The sequence below is a fragment of the Pleurodeles waltl genome, chromosome 5 (genome assembly GCF_031143425.1).
Source record: "Pleurodeles waltl isolate 20211129_DDA chromosome 5, aPleWal1.hap1.20221129, whole genome shotgun sequence".
Taxonomy (NCBI): Eukaryota; Metazoa; Chordata; class Amphibia; order Caudata; family Salamandridae; genus Pleurodeles; species Pleurodeles waltl.
In genome coordinates this window covers 1507768098-1507780889 of record NC_090444.1, presented here as the reverse complement: position 1 = coordinate 1507780889, position 12792 = coordinate 1507768098, and the positions used below count along the sequence as shown (strand labels likewise).

The 12792-nt window shown below is 43.6% G+C and overlaps 2 protein-coding genes across 4 annotated transcripts in view; one reads left to right on the top strand and one right to left on the bottom strand.

Annotated features, from left to right (window-relative positions):
- The window catches only part of CILK1 (ciliogenesis associated kinase 1), a 245806-nt gene extending 236150 nt beyond the window's left edge, over positions 1-9656 (bottom strand). The window contains exons 1-2 of the mRNA XM_069235798.1: positions 9446-9656; positions 6689-6953 (exon numbers count right to left, since the gene is read on the bottom strand). Coding sequence (XP_069091899.1) covers positions 6689-6789 — 101 coding nt within the window. The 5' untranslated portion in view covers positions 6790-6953; positions 9446-9656. The remainder of the gene's footprint in view (positions 1-6688; positions 6954-9445) is intronic.
- A 1087-nt stretch (positions 9657-10743) lies between these two features.
- The window catches only part of FBXO9 (F-box protein 9), a 343828-nt gene continuing 341779 nt past the window's right edge, over positions 10744-12792 (top strand). Inside the window, exon 1 of one of the 3 annotated variants that reach the window (XM_069235799.1) lies at positions 10744-10918. In XM_069235799.1, the coding sequence (XP_069091900.1) occupies positions 10916-10918 (3 nt within the window). In that variant the 5' untranslated portion in view covers positions 10744-10915. The remainder of the gene's footprint in view (positions 10919-12792) is intronic. The other 2 variants (XM_069235800.1, XM_069235801.1) reach the window with 2 other exon arrangements.

Sequence of the window (12792 nt, the reverse complement as noted above, 5' to 3'; positions counted from 1 at the left end):
CATCCACGTTCCTCTGAGTGGCGGCCGGACCTTAAGGTTGCGGAGTATGTCGCCAGTAAAATTAGGCAACCTTTGGACAAGGAAGTGCGTGCTCGTTTACGGGCCGAATGCCCTCGCCCATCGTTATCTGATAAGGTTGCTTTTACTCCGGATATTGATCCAAAAATGTGTACCTTTTTTGCGAAATATATTAAAGATCCCAAGAAAGGGATAGATCGCTCCTGGAGGGCATGCCAGGACAAGCTTCTGGATGTGTTGGGACCCCTCACACAGATCATTCAACTGGCAGAACGCGCTAAACATTCAAACACTCCCCTGCAGACAGACATTGTCGCAGGATGGGCCCAGAGAGCTGTCTGTCTTCTGGGCAATGCGAACTGCGCCATTTCCGCGGAAAGGCGCAGGTCTTTATTAATCAAAATCGATCCCAAATTGGGTGAACTTTCAAACTCGGAAGCAGGGGCTATTGCCCAAGGCAATTTATTTGGTGACCCTTTTGTTAAAGAACTGGGTAAATTCGTTGCTACTTTTTCGGCTCTGGATAAAGCCCAGTCTTCCATTAAAAAGATTTTTCCCAGTAAGGTTTTTGGCGGGGCCGGACGAGGCAGGGGTCGCTCTTCCGGCCGTCCTTACCAACAAGGCCCCGGTTCCTACCGTAACAACGGGTGGCGTGATGGCCGACAGGGAACGTTCTTCCCCAACAGAGGAAGGGGAAAAGGCAGAGCTTCCAGATCCGCACGTGGAGCAGCCAATGCCCCAGGAGGTCCCTCTGGTAAGGCTTATCCCTTTTTCCCCTCTAAATTTCGGAGGGAGATTGCGGAGTTTCATGGCCAACTGGAGACGTATTACATCAGACGCTTGGGTATTGCAGACGGTCTCGGGGTTTCAGATAGAATTCTGGGGCACCCCTATTCAGGAGAATCTACCTCCGCCGATAGTGTTTTCTGCGGCAGATTGCGATCTCATAGATTTAGAGGTTCGGGATCTTCTGGCCAAGGGCGCCATTGCCCTCTCTTCCCAATATCTTCTTAGCAGAAAAGAAGGACAAGGGGTTTCGGCCTGTCATCAATCTTCGAGCATTCAACGAATGGGTTGTTTACAGGCATTCCAAGATGGAAGGTATTCATTTGCTCAGAGACCTCCTTTTACAGGGGGACTGGATGGTGCGCCTAGATCTCAAGGACGCTTACCTCACCGTCCCAATTTTTTCCCCTCACCGCAGATTCCTTCAATTCATCTGGAACGATCAGGTGTTCGAATTCACCACTCTCCCGTTCGGTCTCTCGTCGGCTCCGTGGTGCTTTACCAAACTCCTCAAACCAGTGGTGGAAACACTGAGGTTGCAGGGCATACGACTCATCATTTACCTGGACGACATCCTCTTATTGGATCAATCCAGATCTCAACTTTTATCCAATTTGAACACAACTATTGCTCTTTTCCAGGACCTGGGGTTTGTAATCAATCAACAAAAATCGGAACTCTCTCCGACCCAATCATTAGTCTTCCTGGGTTTTCTCATAGATTCTCGTTCGGCATCCCTCAGTCTTCCGTCCACAAAGATATCCAAAATAAAGAAGGAACTGAGGAGAGTCCTTCAGCGAGACAGGATTTCCCTTCGCCAATTAGCCAGGGTAGTCGGCCTGCTTTCTTCCTCAATTCAGGCCATATTTCCAGGCCCCCTACACTACAGAGCCCTTCAACGCCTGAAGGCTTTCCACCTTCGCCGAGGGGTGACTTATTCCGAGCTCATCTCCCTATCTCAGGAAGCGAGAATGGAACTATTTTGGTGGCTGGACCACATGGAAGCATGGAATGGCAGAGCCATTTTCGGAGCGGCCCCGGATCTGTTGATAGAGTCCGATGCCAGTCGCCAGGGATGGGGGGCTCGATGCGGGGACATTTCGTTTGGGGGACGCTGGACTCCACAGGAGCTCACCATGCATATCAATTGTCTGGAACTCCTGGCAGGGTCGTTTGCGATAAAGTCCCTAACGAGAGACAAAGTCTCATGTGTAGTTCTTATCAGGATGGACAATGTATCGGCGGTACAGTACATAAACCGTTTAGGAGGGACGCGATCGAGAGCTCTAGCGGAACTAGCAAAGGACTTCTGGCATTTTTGTCTCCAACACCAAGTCTCGGTCACGGCAGAGTATCTTCCGGGGGCCCAGAATGCTTGGGCGGACTGGAACTCCCGATTTCTCACAGACTCCAGCGATTGGCAGTTACATCGATCGGTTTTTCAAGCGATCATGACCCGTTGGGGTCTCTGCACAGTAGACCTCTTTGCGTCCAGGTGGAACGCTCACCTTCCCATTTACTTCAGCTGGCGCCCGGATCCGGGAGCGGCGGCAGTAGATGCGTTTCGCCAACATTGGGGGACTCTTCAAGGTTATGCTTTCCCTCCGTTTCTTATGATCCCGCGAGTCGCAGCTCAGGTCCGCAGGCAGGAGGCGACAATAGTCCTAATAACTCCCTGGTGGAGGTCTCAGGCTTGGTTTCCGACTCTTCTGGAACTCTCTTGCGAGTGCCCCCTGCGTCTCCCAGTTTTTTCTGCACTCCTACGGGACCCGTCAGGATCTTATCACCCCCTAGTCCTTCAGGGTCATCTCTCTCTCATAGCTTGGAAGATTTCAGGCATCGTTGGCAGGACGGCCGACTTTCGCAAGAAGCTAAAAACTTCATTGCGCAGGCCTGGGCCCCTGGCACATGCAAACGATACAGTTCAGCATGGAACAGATGGTCTCGTTGGTGTGTGGACAAACACCGTGATCCCATGGGGGCCAGCATTACAGACATCGCAAATTTCCTTGCAGAATTAGCGGAGTCTGGTCTTGCTTACTGTACGATTAATTATTTTTGCTCAGCTATATCTGCAGGTCACCCCCCTCTGAACAACCTTCCGGTCGGTAAACATCCATGGATCTGTAAGCTCCTCAAGGGCATCAGACTTTCTAGACCTCCTCAGGCTAGATATACGAACCTCTGGGATGTAAACATAGTCCTTAATCTTTTGTCCTCTTGGCGCGATAATCAGTAGTTATCCCGGAAGGAGTTATCTGCCAAATTGGCCATGCTTTTATGCCTCATTTCATGTAAACGCGTATCAGATATCAGGGCTTTGGATGTATCAGCCCGTGTCTTTACTCCAGAAGGAGTCACGTTTACTATTTCTAGGAGAACAAAGAATAATACCAGGTCAGTATCCTATCCATCTTTTCCGGACTCCCCAAAATTATGCGTGGTTAGATGTCTCAAGGTCTATGAGGAACTAACCGCGAATCTTAGACCTCCGGGTGAGAACCAATTATTAATCTCCATTAAAAGGCCGTTTAAGGCGGTTTCTTCTCCTTCCATTGCCAGATGGATATGTTGGATCCTGTCTGAGGCAGGTATTTATATCCAAGTTTTTGGCGCTCATTCTACACGGGGGGCCATGGCTTCGAAGGCCATACAGGTTGGGGGTAGATTATAAGACATCATGCATGCCGCGGATTGGTCTTCGGAATCTACTTTTAAGAAGTTCTACTTTAAACCTATTCATGAGGCAGCCTCACTGGTGGTTGGTAAGCTTTGAACTTGCATAATCCTCGCCTCCGGTCCTGTTATAGAATGCGAAATTTCCTAGCTATCGTGAAGGAAAGTTTCAATTCTATTAAGGACACGGAGGCGAGGATTATCCCACCCACATACTACTCTCGAGTCTTCTGCCCACCCGAACTCTTGTATCTTCGTATTGAGGTGGTATATTTGCACGTATACCTTATTTATTTATTTATTTCCTAGCTCATGTATCTAGTTTTTTCTTTAAACGAGGTTGATAATCTCAAGCTGATTGTTGTGATTCAGGTTATGACACATATGTATATATTTTCTTGTTTTGCTGGCATTGAAATGCGACACTCTGTTATCAGTTTCGGTCCTAATTTCACCGTATATTTTTAGGTCCCCAGACTACACCCAGTTAATTCGAACAGGATTTCCGCAGTGAAGTCGAGGAAGTGTGTCGCAGCTGAGGCTATTTATACCGGCGTGAAGGGTGGAACCTCATTGGATACTGGTTACCATGGCGGCGGCTTCATGGAACTTGTAGTTTTTCTGTTCATTTTGTGTTTAACTTTGAACTTGCTGATTAATAAAAAGTGAAGAAAGATATGCATAATCCTCGCCTCCGTGTCCTTAATAGAATTGAAACTTTCCTTCACGATAGCTAGGAAATTTCGCATTTAGCAATATTTCACTGTCAGGACATATAAAACACATTACTCTATGTCCTACCTTATCCATACACTGCACCCTGCCCTTGGGGCTACCTAGGGCCTACCCTAGGGGTGCCTTACATGTAAGAAAAGGGAAGGTTTAGGCCTGGCAAGTGGGTACACTTGCCAAGTCGAAGTTACAGGTAAAACTGCACACACATAAACTGCAGTGGCAGGTCTGAGACATGATTACAGAGCTACTTAAGTGGGTGGCACAACCAGTGCCTCAGGCCCACTAGAAGCATTTGATTTACAGGCCCTGGGCACCTCTAGTGCACTTTACTAGGGACTTACCAGTAAATCAAATATGCCAATCATGGATAAATCAATCAACAGTACAATTTCTATAAGGAGCAGTTGCACTTTAGCACTGATTAGCAATGGGAAAGTGCGCAGAGACAATAAACCAGCAAAAACAGACCTGAAAAAATAGGAGGGAGAAGGCAAAAAGTTTGGGGATAACCCTGCAAAATGGGCAATTTCCAACACTCTCTGACTGAGAGCCTGATGCTTTGTTGATCGATTGATGACTAAGACTGATTCTGCTTGCTGACACATAGCGTGGATAGGTAGATATGACAATGACTGAATTGCATTTTTATGCTTTCTTTCTAGGTACCAACTGCTCTGTCTAGATATTTCATTTTAGGTAGATATTTTTATCCACATTTGTGTTCCAAAACTGTTTTGCATGAAGCCCCACATGTTTATGCTAATCTGAGATAATTGAGGTTACTCACATGATGACTGACAAATTACTGAGACAAATGGTTGACGATCTATTTTGCAGAACCTGATGGATGTCATAGTTTTGCTAAATTGGGTTTTACTAATGTTCTGGGTTGATGCACTAGAATGTCTTCTGATTCAAGCTTTGATTAGATCACATCTTCTGCGACTTGCTGATTAACAAGTGTTATTAGGATTGTTTGATTTGAGTTGATGATTAAGATTCATGATTTAGTATTGTTAATAAAAGGGAAATAAACTTACTAAACTTATAATTAAAGGTGTGGTTATTCATGGCAGAAGAGTCATGGTGTGTGAAATTTACTGACTCCATTAATTGTTGATTTGACTAATGGTTATTGATTATTGTGTGTTGATTATTGATTCTGTACGAAACTGTGGTAAGAACACCCTATACGAATCAAAAGGTTCATCAACCTATACGCGTCCCCTTGTAAGTTTACTTATTAAGGACCAACATGCTAACAAAGGGATAATCAGAGCCTTGCGAGAATCCAAACCCTGACCTAAAACAAGCCCTGGCATAATCAGGGAATCTTTTATTAAAGCTCTGATGTAACAAGAACACGTTGAGACTCTGTCAAGTCACTGCTTGGCACCAAATGAGAGAAGTGGATTTAAGCAGAAAGGTAGCTTTCTGAAGTATTTTTATAAAATTTCACATTCAGGAACCTTGTGCAGTGACAGATGTAAGATAACGGCTGGGCCTCTCTCTCAGTTCACAAGCATCCAACAAGAAAGGAGGGAAGGGCAATAATGCAACATTACCTGCTTTACAACAGGGATGTGATATTCTTGATTTTCCTTGCAATGGGAAACAGAGTACTACATCCTCGGTCTAAAAGCAGATATATTTTTTCTGTATTTTTCTCACAAAAAATGTATTATGATATAATGTTTATCTGGCTTACAAGTTAGTGTCAAACAAAACGAGCTTTTCTGGACCTTACCACTCATTTGGTGAAATGAAAGCTTTCCATGAAAACAGGTGCTTTATAAGACATGAGTTGTTTCTCCCGCAGTATCCACGACACAGCGCAGACAGCACAGAGCAGAAAGGGCACTAAAATGGTTTGGAACGGACAAGTCACTAACTAAGCGGCTAAAAACAGAAGGTAACAATGACAAAGGTATGACAAGCCAGAGTTTTTACCCTCCTTGTTGAAAAATACAAGGAAATGTTTACAAAGCAGCAAAAGTCAGAGGAAGCAATAGTGCATGTGTGCAAAACGAGGCATTCGCTTTCAACAGGTGACTAATGGCAGAGCCTTTCATATATAAATAAATACAAAAATGATCCAACAGGCATGTTTCGTGTAAACTTTAACCTAAATAATACATTAAAAACGCAATCTAACAAACACTTTCGTCAACTTCAGTGCAAAATGTGAGGGTCTGATTTAGATTTTGCTTTGCATCAGGCTGGCTGATTCCACCACAGCCACTTCCTGGAAATTTCACAAAGTATAAAAACATTTCAATGTTCTGTCACAGTTTGCGACAGACTATTGCAGAACACGAGCATCTATTACTGGAATATTACAGTTCTGCATCCTAGACTAAAGTAAAAAGAGAAAAGAAAACCACAATTTCATTTTGGAGAAAAGGTTTACACAAAGAGTTTTAGATAAATAAACTCTAGTATGTGTGTAAACTGCCCAAGCTGCTAAACGTACTTTTTAATGGCAACCAGCTCTCCAGAGTCCACACTTCTTCCCAAGAGGACGGAGCCATACGTCCCATCGCCAAGTTGTTTGATAGTAGTGTATCTATTCATGATGTGAGTCCTTGGGCTTCCGGTTCATGACAACAGTCAGTAGGCACTCCTTACCACATGCAACATTTCTCCAGTTTAAGGTAGAAGGGGTTTTCCGATTAACCTGGAACCGCAACGAGCGGGAACTGCGTGCAGGCTTCCCAATCATATTTTCAACTCTTTGTCTAAGGAAAGAAAGCACAGACCTCTGTTACTTCAAACGGCCTTTCAAACAACAAACAGTCTATTTAGCAACCTTTGTTTGTCCGTCGGTGTGGCAACCATTACACACTGCTTGATTCAAAGTTTTAGATACTTTATGATACAGCACACGTTTTGAAGCTCAACACCACAGGCAGTGCTGGATAAAGTCAAATCCCTAATAAAGTGACACTGAATAGACGTACAATCAGACTGATTATTCAGATCAACTTTAGATGACTAGTAAAGTCAGAGCTATATGGTTTGCTATGGGATGCTTGGATAAAGTCAGATGGGACAGTGGCAGGCAAGAGTTACTGTCAGAGCCAAAAGACAACACCCTCATAAGCGTTGATCCAATTAAGAATGCACTATCTGTAAAGCACTCCAAAGTTCATTGAATGAGTGTACTGAGGTTTATTTGAATACCACCCATTTACATGCAACTGAAGTTTCCTTATAGTTGTGCACTATTACTTTTCTTCAAGGCATTTGAACGGTAACTGAGGTGTGACAATCTCAGTACTTAATAAGCAGTTATTACCTGTAAAAATTAATTGCAAAGAACAGGAGAATTTTACAACAACTGTGTAAAGATCCACCAGGCCAGCTTTGCACATGGGTGAACTAGCTGGGTCCTGCCGAGGAGAGGGAAGGAGTGGAAATAAGAGCTGCATTCACAGCACTATTCAGCACAGAAGAGAACTGCTTTTGTTCCTCTGCAACTTCCTGGATGGCCTGTGACGCTGCCCTTCTACAAATTCTACGCCATTTTTTTTAACCTATCCCAAAATCCATTACACTCTTAGTGCTGCCTCAAGGTGGGCGCTTCTAACTACGCTGACAGGGCCAGTCAAGCATTTGTATTTTGTTTCTCGTTGTTTTAAATATTGCAGAAAACTATGTTTTGGATCGCCGGACTGGGAAGCCACTAGCAGATATTTTTTTGTGTCATTAATGCTGGAATGTGAAAAATATCCATATTATAACCAAAATCTCCACATCTTTTAGTGAACTGGTCAAGCTTTGCTTACCGCCAGAGAGACAAACAAATGCACTTCGTTTTATTTGATGTAGTTTACCAAACTGTCAGATCCATTTGGACACAAATATGCAAAAGAAACACCATATACAATTAAACTTCTGAAATACTTTTGTGTACCCATGTGCACCTGCCCAGCCTTCTATCTACCATCTGCCCCGCCCTTCAGGTGGTAGTCCTCAAGGGGTCCTCAAGGGGTAGCTGAGGGTCCCTTCAAGACTGGCTACGAGGTTAGTAGTTCTAATCTAAACCCAAGCGTAACTGTGCCTCCACAGGCCTGCATTGGCAGGCCCAATACATGCCTCACAGGCTATTCTTGTTGGTGTCACACTCAGTGCAATGTCCTACTAGTAGCTAGGACCCTATATGCCCCAGGTATGTGGTGTATCTTTTTACTGGGCACTCCAGTGTACAACACCTGAAGCAAGCATGTAAGCGCCACCCTCCTAGCATGTTTAGGTAGGGCACACACACTTTTCTCCTGCAGTACTGGGTAGTCCTAGGACCACGCAGAGAGTCAGCACAAGACCAGAAGGAAAAAGCAAAAAATAAATAAATCAGGAAAATTGCCAAAGAAGGGCTATCTCCTACAGTTCTTATGACTGAATATTTTTATTTTACAGAACCATCCTCTAGATGAGACTAGGGAAATTAAGTTTAAGCAAAATGCACTTTACGCATGATTCTGTTTAACTCTGATTTATTATCTTTTTATATATAAATATATATATATGTACATTTTGACAGTCAATAAAGATGAGATATTTAAAAAACTGATAATAAAAATACTACATGTTCAAACTCTCATCATTGACTTTCATAAAATGTCGAGATATTGAGAATTGTTAATACTGTGATTTGCAGCATCTCCCTGCTCATAATAAACCTCCAAGGTCCATTGCCTAGGGTTGAGAAGGAAAGCGGAAATCTTTAAAATTATTTATACCAGCAATTCCGCTCTCGCACATCCGAGAAGGCATCCAAGCACAAGTGTGTCTAACAAACCTAGAGGGACTGCTGTTCCATCAAGAGGAACAAATGTTAGACCAAACAAATGCTCACCAGAATCGTTCCCACACTCAAAACAAAATCTTAGCCTGCTCAGGATCCAACTACATCACACTAGGTTAATGCCACCATTGTTTAGATTGCATAAACAAAGATTTACGCCCAATCTTAACCACCTTTGCAGGAGCAATACATTTTGAAGAACCCTTCACAACTCCCCTCCGGAGGAAAACAAAATCGCCTACAGCATATTGGTTCAGTACGTTCATTTCTTAAACTCTGGCTTTCTGGGCTGAATAACTGGATAAATCAAATATATCGCATAGGTTTAAGCTCTCCAGACAGTGCCTGGTGCATAGTAGGAAACCCTCGAACTCCAATTTCCCCGCAGGAAGCCTCACTGATGCTGACTGGGAAAACACTTACCAAGCTGTGCCGCCGAACACGTTATGGCCGTTAACCTGCCGCTAATAACCTTTCGACATCCTGTCCTAATCCTCCTCCAGGCGGGGGCAAAGAGAAGCGCGGGGACACGGCCATAGACGGACATCAGGGGAGCAAGAGCGGCGGCCTACATGGCAGAGAGACAAGCCAAGTCCTGGGTAGCATCTGCAGCAGCAACAGCCCGGCAAAAGACATAAACAAAGGACTCCACAGCATCAACTGTCCACGGACGCCGTATTGACACAACAGTTCTCCAATGCGCAGTAACCGATCATGTCCTTTAAAACGACTTTTTGTTTTTGAAGCAGAGTATAACAATTTAATTTCTATCCTTCTCGCGGTCGTTACTTAAATTGTTTTGACATATGGAGCGTCGCTCCTACTTCAGAATAAATTAACTAATTATGAGTTTGTCAAAGCACAGGCATATATACTCATTTCTCTTGGGCAAAATAAACTAGTCAAAATATACTTTCATCACAGCTTCTACTCGAGTAAACTGCAGACAACGTTGAAGGAACATGGCGGCGGACAGTTTGTTAATGCTACAGTCCGATGCTTCGGCCAAGTCCCAAGTGAATGAGGCGGAAAAGCGAGAGCGAGAGCCACCCTATCGCTTGGGACAACCTCAGCCAAGCGCTGGCTATTTTTTGTCAAAAATACAACTTTGCATGATGCCGTGTATTATTAGCTAAACGGAAAATGTTTAGATGTGAAGCTTCATGTGTCTCAATAAAAAGTAGTGTTTATAAAACAGGCGTGATAGTGTCACATTTAGTAAGCGAAAAAGTTTCCATCTATTTAAAATGTAAAATATATTTGTATTTCATGTCAGGAATCAGGTAGCCCACTTAATCCTTCCCTGTTTTGCATAAACACTGTACCAATGTTGAAATCTCAATTCGATAGGTGCACTAAGAACAGCATATCAACTAGGCACGAACTCATTTTCGCGAAAGTTAAATAGGTGAAGTTTATTCTGCGGAGGATCATAGCATCAATCTAGAATCTAAAAATTTAATATTTTCACCTGCTTTCGTAAAATTATTTGACGCTGACGCACTAGGAAAACTCCAACACAGACTCATTTCATACGCGGTTCTGTGAAACCCTTTAACGGTGTACCGTCTAAGGGTAAACGCGCTTGAAACAAGCACCAGTACCACCAACCCATCATGGCAGACTTGTTTACCCTACACCTCGAGGGCTTCCCTAGTCCTTTTTTTGTGTTACCGCCCGCTCGCCCGTCATTGTAATTCGGTACTTGTGGAGGAATACACTCCTCCTCCTCGGCGGGACATCGGACAGAGGGACAGTCATGGCTGCTGCACGAAGGGCCCGTTCTTACTTCCGCAGTGTCGTCCGATTCTCTGACCGAGATCTCTGCTGCTGATCTCCCCAGCCGGAGACGCAGGACTGAGGGGGAAGGAGAAACTTGGCTACCTCCGAAGCATGGTAACTGCACCGCACCCCGACGTAATGATAGGGAGCGACGTCCTATAAGATACTTAGGTTTAACGGGGATCAGCGGGATTTAGAGACCCCACGGTTGGCATTACTGGCGCAAGACGCGTTAGCTTTGTAACACATATCACGCCCCCGTAGCAGCTAATCACGCAGTGACATCTCGTCCCAGATGTTCACTTCTAAAAAGGGTGGGACCCGCGCACCCCCTAACTCGTGTTTACCGAAGACCCTATACTTCAGAGTCAACATGTGTGTGCACTAGCGATTTTGTAATACTACTAAATCCAAAATGTGGGCGGCTCCCGCGAGAAAAGTGCCCACAAAACAGTAGTTGAGTTACCCAGTGCGTGTACAATTCATCGTTAGCGTGCAAAGTCCAAATAGAAACCTACCTGATGAGACTGTGACTAACAGATGCTAAACGGCGCAGAATAGTGGCGCATTTTTTATTAAAAAAATTGAGCACATCATTGTTTTATTTAAAATAATATTTCGTAGTAGAGAAAAGTTATCGAATTTTCATTACTTTTTGTGTGAGACAAGAACATAGGATTAAGGCACTGGTGTCTCTATCCAGCATTTAAAAACAGGCTCTAGCTTTAGCTTTCTTAACAGAAGCATGGGCAGATCAGTCAGTCAAAAATCTTTATTTCGGCGGGGTAAATCAGCCATAAAAGCACAAGAAAAATAGGTTAATTAAAATCTATCACAAATATAAAAACAACGACAAAACACATTCAAATGAACATTTTTACACTCAATTTGCATAGAACCTTCTCAATTAAATAGCTGCCAGAATCAAAATTAAAGGTGCAACACAGGTATCCCAGGACGAGAAAGCCTACAAAAAGTAAAAACCCTCTTTGTATGATTTGCTTGGGTTAGAGACAAAAAAAAAAAAAAGGGGGGGGGGCATACAATCCGAGGGCTGGGGAGAACACAATAATATATAGTGCAAGGTAGATTGTTGAGACTTCGAATCACAGGAGAGGGATGAGTGCCAAGTGTTAGTAGTAGGAAAAGCCACTAGATGATGGAAAATGTTTAAACGGAAACGTGTGAGATAAAACCTACGTGGAGAGCACGCAAGCCACACTAAATATTATTTGAGGATAGTAAGATTGTCTAAAGCACCTATAATCTTCATCTCGTCTCCGTGGGACTTGAATGCTTTCTTCATTTGTGCCTGTAAATGTTTCACATCTGTATCGGGCTTACAAAAAAAGATGGTCGAAACCCAGGATTTTCGGGGGGGGGATTAACTTCGTCCTCCAAAAATCTAAAACTTGTTTTCGTGTGCAAAATAAATCTTGCTGTTGATCTTGGTAATGCTAAAAATTTCCAAGTAAACCGGATCTTACCTTCTGGATTGTAACCCCACTCCCAAGCACCATAAGATCCCCCACAAGGCACTTTTATACAATTGAATCAGCTCCCTCATCTGTTTTTGTCCCAACCTCTTTGAAAACCTAAAAATGGCATTCACCACTGCTTCCATCTTTTGAACACGATTAACCATTAAAGCATCCCAATGCCCTCCTACGTATAATAAAAATACCCAAATAATTGAACGACTTTATGCGTTTTATCGGGTTACCTACACAAAAATACGTTTTTACTTTGGTCTTACTGTGCTCCCATGTAATTAAGAAAGACTTTTCATGATTTATTTTTAAGATGAGATTCGACATAAAAGCTGAGAAGCCAGATAACAATTTTTGTAAACCATTACCTGTGCAAGCCAGCAACTTCTGCGTAGAGTAGCACACGCAATGGATGAGAACCAACCCTGGGAAGATCCTCAGTATAAGAAACAAGATGGGATGCAAATGAGTTAATATAGACTAAAAAGAGGAAGGGAG